Here is a 7,930-nt window from a genome sequence, read left to right on the forward strand (position 1 = left end):
TGCAGCAAGCAGACCGTGGACTCAGGAAGCAAACATTTAATGCTGAGCCCTCGCAGGAAATCCAAACACCGGGAATTTTAGGAAGACAACGAGACACACAGCCATGACATTATGTATGAGGGATAACGAGGGAGAGGCAGCAGGTTGGAGCACAGCTGAGGATAACTAATAATGACTCAGGAGAAAGTTAAACTGAAGACAGACACAGAACAGCAACCACCAAAATACAACGGGGAGACAGAAGCAACTGAACGAGGAGAATCCAAAATCAAACAATGCAAAAGGTTAAAGTAACTTGAAGATATAAAAATGAAAAACAAGACCCTTAAACCCAAAAACTCAAACCTGGGCCCAGACCAGCAGACCAAAGCAAAGAACAAACCCTTCACATCTGTCTGGGCCGTGCTGGGCTCTGAGGGTGTAAGAATGAGCTCAGGATGAAACTAAAATAACCGGGATAAAACTGAAAGCACTTCGTGTGTGACGACAGCCACACGAGCTCAGTGTGTGGATCACTATTATTATCACATTCACACCAACGTGTTGCCAACACAGATGTCTGCTGAGGGCCTCTGTGAAAGTGACTGGCTTTAATATTAAACACTTCACACAAATGAATGTACATCATTTTGTGATGTTAAATCAGCTGATAAAAACTAAGGACTGATTATTTTTTTGTTTATTTCGTTTTTGCTGACAACATGTTTAATAAAAAGAGGGCGCAGGTTTAATAAGTTAGAGTTTCAGTCTGGATGCAACTGAAACAATCCCCCCAAATTTGTGTAATTTTATTTACAATCATTCACAAAGTTTTTCTTTATATTAAAATGTGCAAAAATGAGATAAATTGCAAAAATGAATGGCAGAGAGGAAAATTGCAAAGTTGCATTTTTCTTATTATTATCATAAAAAAAGGACGAATTCACTTCAGCACATGCATGTTGTATTTATTTGAAATTAATGCCAGTCATTTCTATCATTTATGCAATTTAATGTGAATTTAAAGATGAGATATTTATCTTCATGTTCATCTGAAAGTCTGGGATGAATATAAATATGTTACAGAAGCCAAGACGATAAATATGACTTATAAAAACTGAAATACACAGTATGACAAACAAAAAGGTAAATCTCGTTACATAATAAACTGAGGAAAATAAAAATAACGGATAAAATCTTTTTTAAAGACTAACAATGAACAAAATAAAATAATAATTCTATTTTGGCGATTGTGGCTCAAGAGTTGGGAGTTCGCCTTGTAATCGGAAGGTTGCTGGTTCGAGCCCCGGCTTAGACAGTCTCGGTCGTTGTGTCCTTGGGCAAGACACTTCACCCGTTGCCTACTGGTGGTGGTCAGAGGGCCCGGTGGTGCCAGTGTCCGGCAGCCTCGCCTCTGTCAGTGCGCCCCAGGGTGGCTGTGGCTACAATGTAGCTTGCCATCACCAGTGTGTGAATGTGTGTGTGAATGGGTGGATGACTGGATAAGTAAAGCGCTATATAAATACAGGCCATTTACCATTTTAATTGTCATTTGGTACGTTCAAGTTAACAGCGGGTGTAGTTACACTCCGGGCCCGTGGGGGCGGTAATGAGCTGGAAACTGAACCGGCCAATAAAAAGAAGAAGCTGCGTTGCAACTGGCCAATCAGCGTGCAGCAGTGCGAAGCAGGAAGCGGTTGAAAGCGAGCAGCACCTGCATGGAGAGGATATCGTAGTACTTATTCGTAATTGTTCTGACAGGTAAACAGTTTTATTTACAGCGTGTCATAGTATCAGCTTCCGGTGTGACGTCAGCCTGTGAACGGTTTAGTTTGCAGTCTGTTAGCGGTTAACGGTGGTTGGTTAGTTAGATAGATAGTTAGTTAGTTAGTGGTTAGTTAGTTATTGGGTTTTCAGGTCAGTTAAAGCTTATTTTCAGATCTCAGATCAGCTGTTAGTGAGACACGTGACCAGCTGAAACCTGCAGCGTGAACACCTGCAGCTGTGAATGTGAAGCTCAGTCTGAACCTTTGATCAGACTGGAACCTTTGGACCTGCTGATACACCTGTGATACACCTGCGTGTCTCTCCTCGGGGCTGATGATGGACCCACCACACACAGACTTCTTCTACTGCTGCGGAGCCGCCACGGAGCTGCTCAGGTTTGGATCCTGCCCCCTAACCTCTGCACACAAGGTGCTCTTCCTCATCATCCCAGGTGAGCCCCGCCCACATCCACAGCTCAGCAGCACCTGTTGTGTTTCATACTTCCGGAGGAAGCTGTGCTCAGGAGTTCAAACATCAGGACATACCCTGTACTGAAGGAATACTGCAGTACAGCACAGTAATACTGTCGTACAGCTGCAGTATTGCTGTAGTACAGCTGCAGTATTACTGTAGTACAAATGCAGTATTACTGTAGTACAGCTGCAGTATTACTGTAGTACAGGGCAGTCCTCTGATTTGGACTGTGACGTGCTCTGGATCAGGTTTGCGGTTACCATGGTTACCACAGGCCTCGCTGACCTCGTGCTGTCTGTCACAGGTAACCCAGGTGTGGTGGGCTTCTACAGGACCTTCATGCAGACGCTCCACAGCAGGTGTGGCTACCAGCACCCGGTGTGGGCCGTAAGCCACGCCGGCCACTGCGCTCCTCCGGCCTCCATGGACATGATCGAAGGTACGCACGGCTCTGCTCACAGGAGAGAGGAGCAGCTTGTTCGGGTGTTCTGACATTTCTATTCCGATTGCAGACGGCGCCTCAGCGACGGAGGACGACGTGTTTGGTCTGGACGGGCAGGTCGAACATAAGCTGGCTTTCCTCAGGAATCACGTTCCCAGAGAAACCAGCCTGGTCCTGATTGGTCACTCCATCGGCTGCTACATCATTCTGGAGATGATGAAGAGAAATCCTGAGAGGAAGGTGAGTCATCGCAGTTCTCCGGTCTGAGGAGAAACCACAAATCGGCCTCGATCCACAAAAACACACAGCCTACAGCACGCACCAACACGCCTCCACCCAAACAGTGAAGCATGCAGGGACAGTGGACGGTGGACGTAGGGAAGGCTCCGGAGCTCAGACATGACCGTGCGCAGCGTGGTCGTCTCAGCCTGATCACATGATCAGCAGGACGGAGGCTCTGTGTGAGAACGAAACTAAAAACAAGCCAAATGAGTTTTTACTTATTGGGATCGTTTAATCCCGGAATACGACGGCCGCTCTGAGGTTTCTGTCGTTCAGAAACGGAGACTCTTTATGTTTTTATTGTCGCTTATTTCATCCTTAGCCTGCTGCTGTCGTTCACAGCGGGAGTGCCACATGTTTGATTTGGCACGCCCTTCTTTTCTCTCCTCCTAGGATCAAACGGTTTGTTAGCCTTTGTTAGGTGAATGCGTACCTGCTACACCGCGGAGCGCTCTGTGGGGGTTTGTTGGAATCACAAACTCTGTCTTTGGAGCGCATGACCAGCTCGGATGGCGCCCGGCGAGATCCTGGCTGAGGGCACTGAGCCCTCCCTTCACTTCCCTCCCATCACTTTTTCAGGAAACGGATTAAATGACATGAAAATCCCCCTGCCTCTAATCCGGGAGTTTCTGCAGTTTGCAGCTTCCTGTCTCGGAGCTTTCTGTTGTCTGTCTGAAACCTTCTGTCTCCTCTCTGTTTTTAATGCAGGTCCTGAAGGCGCTGCTGCTGTTTCCCACCATCGAGCGCATGGCTCAGAGCCCTCAGGGGAAGGTCATGACCCCCGTGCTGTGTCACATGCGTTACGTGGTCTACCTGCCCCTCTTCCTGCTCTCGCTGCTGCCCGACAGGCTCAAAGTCGGCCTCATCAGACTGATGCTGGGGGGAATCCGCTCTCTGGACCTCACTGTGGTGCAGCCCACCCTGGGTCTGCTCAGTGGAGACTCTGCAGGTCGGCCATGCTTCGTTCTTCTGTGAGATATGCAGCGAGGGCAGATGCTTTTCAGACTGCAGACATTTGTCTTTGATAAGAAGCTTTTATGTGATAACACAGAGACAGAATTATGGAGAGAAACCCTGTCAGCACCAGAGGTGCCTGCAGAAAGGTGGAGGGGGGGGGTTACATTTACAACATGCAGTGGCTGTATATTAATATACTGGGAGTGAAAGAGCTCAGTGCATGATGGGAATTCCCCCAGCAGGCTGGCAGCGGTTCAGATTTAACAGCCGAGGTTTGAAATGTTGAGTTTGCAGCGAGAGCCGGACCAGCTTTAACCTCTGTGGTTTGTTTCCACGTGCAGCCAATGCCATGTACCTGGGCGGGCAGGAAATGAGGAAAGTTCTAAAAAGAGATGACACGACTATCGGGAAACATCTCGACAAGGTAAGAAAAGCCCCGCCTACAAGAGGAGCGAATGAAAATGTAAGCCAGATACCCGTGCAGGTGATGTCGCCTTTTTATTAAAGACAGCACTTCTGATTGCTCACGCTTCACTTACTGCTCTGTTCTGTACACTTTGGACACTTTACCGACCTCATGACCTGACGCCGCTCCCAGCGCTCCTGTCAGATGTTATGGCAGAGCTCGGCGTCAGCAGTCTGACTCTGAGGGTCAAAGGTCAAACCTGTTGTTCCCCTGGTTGCGCTGAGCTGATCGGCCCTCTGCTGGCTGCAGGCTGGCGATCAGCTCATGGAGCGCTGCTTTGATCACACCCTCTAAAACCACGTTTCCCCTTTTCTCTCTGTCTGTCTGTCTATCTGTGCTTTCAGCTGATATTTTATTACGGAGCGACCGACCACTGGTGCCCGGTGCACTATTATCACGACATCAAGCGGGACTTTCCGCTCGGCGACTTCAAGCTGTGTGAAAACGGCTTCCGTCACGCCTTCGTGCTGGACGCCGGACGAGAAGTCGCCGAAATGGTGTTTGAATGGATCCGTGAAGATTTACGGAGCCGAGTTCCCGGTGACCAAAACACTTCATTCGGTGCCTCAGCTGGACGTTTGTAACGAGACCACAGAGCCGAACCAGAGGTTCACGTTGTCTTTGTGTAATAAGATGTGCAGGCGTGGAAGCTGTACAAGTTTGTGCTCAGTGAAAACACTAAACACAGCATCAGCCTTCAGGGGCCACATGCTTCCAACTCTTATATCCTGGCTAATCACATAAAAATGTACAACGATGGCATGAGGGCGCTCATCATAGAGACCAAACATTTATTAAAGTTTAGAAAATTTACAGTGAAATTTCAAAGAAGTCCAGATGAAGCCGCAGATGTGAGGAACAGTATTTTTAATGCATGTGAAATAACTGCTGTAATATTAACTGTTGTTTATAATTGTGGGAATAAATGAAAACTTAATTTATTAAACACACAGATTACAACAGGCCGTGTTACTGCTTCAGGTTAGGTCTGAAGATAAAGTTAATCCCACTTCAGGCTCCTGTAAGTGTGTCGCAGCATGAAGCAGTGAAAGCCTCGCTCTGTGTTCTCGGAGCAGATTTTATTTCTCTTTTCAATCTTTCCGATTTCCTCGCTGGTCGACCTCGACGGGTCCTCGATACCTCCCAGCTTAAAAATCTTGGAAAAGTTCCCGAGCACCAGTATCTACCGGGCCACTTTACAGGTGAGCACATGAAGGCGTGCGCTCATCACCGTGCAGATAGCTGTGGCTGCACGTCCTTCACGGTGAAGATCACGTGATGTTAATGCAGCTGGAACTGAACACCGGTCGGTATGAATAAAAACACAAACTGAAGCAGTTGCATCAAAACCATTTATTAATTTCTCAGTCAGTAAAAAGTGGCTGTGTGAGGGCAGGTTCATGGTTATAGACTGAATGGCTGGTGCTGAGTTCAGTAAACTAACAATAAACACAAACTAATATTCCAGATGTGGTGTCAGATGTAATGAGGTGACGGGCATCTGTGAGACTAAAGCTTTGCTTCTTGGTTCATGGTGAGAAAAATCTGAATGCAGGAAGTGAGAGTTACAAATATGCAAATGGAGCAGAAATAACTTGATAACACGACTTCAGATGGCGAAGCATCGTCATCTATCAGAGGCGTATTTTCAGCTTGTTCTGCCGTGATTGGCCACAAAGACCAGAGCAAAAACACAAACATTGCAGGTGTTGCTCTAATCTTAGACCAGTACACGAGGTGAGCCCTGTGTTTGTGCGTGTGCTACCGGCACCCACAGCTTTCCACCACCATGTTCTCGTACTGCTTGTAGACCACGCTGCCGGCTGAGTCTATGTAGAGGATGCTGATGGGGCTGAGACTGGAGGGGACGCAGCAGCTGGGTGGGCTGAGATCAGGGTCCATGGAGTTCATCAGGGTCTGGATCACAGCGTGGTTGGTGGGCTCCAGGTGGGCACGCAGCGGGAAGTCGCACACGCCGTCGCAGCGGCGCGCCTCATAGTCCAAAGGGGCGATGATCCAGTCGTCCCAGCCCAGGTCTCTGAAGTTCACGTGCAGCGGTTTCCGGCTGCAGCGGCTCCTCCTGCCTCCTCTCGCTGCCCCACCGAAGGATCGTTTGGACAGAGCTCTCTGTCGATGCCGGCGGTTCTTCTTTACGTGTTTTGGAATAAGTTTCGGAGGCTTCGGGAGGCTAAATCCTCCGCCCTCGCTCTTCGTCCTGTGCGTCACCTCTCCGAAAAGACTGTCGGCAGTGTTGGTATGCCAGAAAGCCACCAGCAAAGCTTTCTCCTGGGTTGGGCAAGGGGTGCGACCCAGCCCCAGGACCAGCGGGTCAGCCACCTTGTTGGTCAGTTCAGAGAAGGCCAGGAGATGGAAGCAGGCCTGCTGTGGCTCCAAAGGATTCCTCAGATGGGCCTTCATGCCAGACCACACGTCAAACACCTCCCACCTGGGAAGACCACCACCCAAAACCTCGACAGTTCTGGAGTCCAGCAACTGTCTCTCCGAAGAGCAGGAGTACAGGCGGATGTCGTAAAGGTTTCCTCCGCTTGTTAGGGTGGGTCGAAGGTCTGCCAGAGGCTTCCTGAGGATTCTCAGCTCGGCCTCCACCAGCTCTTCCATCCTGGCCAGGCTGGATAAGTCGAAGACGTAACGCTGGCCGCTCTCCCATGATGGAGGATCTGTGGATAGGAGGAAAGTAAAGGTAGAGCACGCAGCATGTAACTTTATGTGCAGGTCTGAAACCTGACCCAACACTGGTCTTTGGTCACATGTGGGACTCAAGCCTCAGTCTTCAATACAGCTCTTTGGCTCTTCATAGGATGTCACCTCTAAGTCTTTATGGCATTCATCAAAATCAGTGATAAACATCATAAAGGGAACTGGGTGATGTTAAACAGGAATGATATTTACAAATGTCATTCCTGTTGTTAAACCCGTTTAACAAAAACAGGAAGTTGAGAAAGAAATGCACTAAAATGCTGCTGAAATGATAAAGCTGATGTGTTGGTGTAGGTGGATTCATTCATGGATTTCAAATCTATTAAAAGTTTTTCAGGCTGACTTAGGGGAGGATTTAGATAATTTGAGATAAATTATCAAATTTTCAGGAGCGGAACCACGCCTCCAAACACGCCCCTTCTGGCCCTTATCTATATGTGACCGACACCCCCACCCCCCGTTCTACAAGCTGTTCGTTCTTGCTTTTGTGTAGAATTAGAAAGCAAAGCAGAGCTTTCCCCAAACCACAGCTCAGTTCATGTCTAAGCCGTTCACCTTTGTCTACTGAAACGCTGTCAAACCGAAAATGAGGACGAGAGCCCAGCGAGTGAATGGCAATGAAAACTGTAAACTTGGAGATGAGACCTTCTGATGGTCACAACATAGCAAAAACCCGCATAAATAATCACTTCTACTAACTTTAAATTCTTTACTAACTTTAAAAATCAGTGATACATTTAGTAATCTGTGTCAACAATGGAAATATGGTTGTTTAAAACAGAATAACACCAAATATAGATGTAATAAAACTAGAACATTCAGTTTTTTAGGCAGGATTTTGAGGG

The 7,930-nt window shown here is 47.8% G+C and overlaps 2 protein-coding genes across 4 annotated transcripts; one reads left to right on the forward strand and one right to left on the reverse strand.

The window, feature by feature from the left end:
* The first annotated feature begins 1,636 nt into the window (after nt 1-1,636).
* Nucleotides 1,637-5,327, forward strand: ldah (lipid droplet associated hydrolase). Of its 3 annotated transcripts, none has more exons than XM_026151190.2 (7): nt 1,637-1,740; nt 2,102-2,197; nt 2,525-2,659; nt 2,733-2,902; nt 3,653-3,893; nt 4,243-4,325; nt 4,712-5,327. In XM_026151190.2, exons 3-7 carry the CDS (start codon nt 2,560-2,562, stop codon nt 4,949-4,951), a joined length of 834 nt encoding a protein of 277 aa, XP_026006975.2. In that variant the 5' UTR covers nt 1,637-1,740; nt 2,102-2,197; nt 2,525-2,559; the 3' UTR covers nt 4,952-5,327. The 3 variants fall into 3 exon arrangements, with proteins under 3 accessions (XP_026006975.2, XP_026006974.2, XP_026006973.2); XM_026151189.2 differs by having other exon boundaries at nt 1,638-1,740; nt 2,018-2,197; XM_026151188.2 differs by having other exon boundaries at nt 1,653-2,197.
* Nucleotides 5,328-5,986: 659 nt separating this feature from the next.
* Nucleotides 5,987-7,602, reverse strand: gdf7 (growth differentiation factor 7). Its single transcript, XM_080293542.1, has one exon. It carries the CDS (start codon nt 6,984-6,986, stop codon nt 6,129-6,131), a length of 858 nt encoding a protein of 285 aa, XP_080149668.1. The 5' UTR covers nt 6,987-7,602; the 3' UTR covers nt 5,987-6,128.
* Between the last annotated feature and the right edge of the window lie 328 nt (nt 7,603-7,930).

This window comes from Astatotilapia calliptera, chromosome 19, assembly GCF_964374335.1.
Source record: "Astatotilapia calliptera chromosome 19, fAstCal68.1, whole genome shotgun sequence".
Lineage (NCBI taxonomy): Eukaryota > Metazoa > Chordata > Actinopteri > Cichliformes > Cichlidae > Astatotilapia > Astatotilapia calliptera.

What these genes read in the sequence shown, in the direction of transcription:
- ldah (XM_026151189.2), top strand. Translation starts at nt 2,080, where the DNA reads ATGATGGACCCACCACACACAGACTTCTTCTACTGCTGCGGAGCCGCC. An exon ending in AGAGAAATCCTGAGAGGAAG is followed by an intron (nt 2,903 to 3,652) that starts GTGAGTCATCGC and finishes TTTTTAATGCAG; the next exon opens with GTCCTGAAGGCGCTGCTGCT. An exon ending in GCTCAGTGGAGACTCTGCAG is followed by an intron (nt 3,894 to 4,242) that starts GTCGGCCATGCT and finishes TTCCACGTGCAG; the next exon opens with CCAATGCCATGTACCTGGGC.
- gdf7 (XM_080293542.1), bottom strand. Translation starts at nt 6,986, where the DNA reads ATGGAAGAGCTGGTGGAGGCCGAGCTGAGAATCCTCAGGAAGCCTCTG.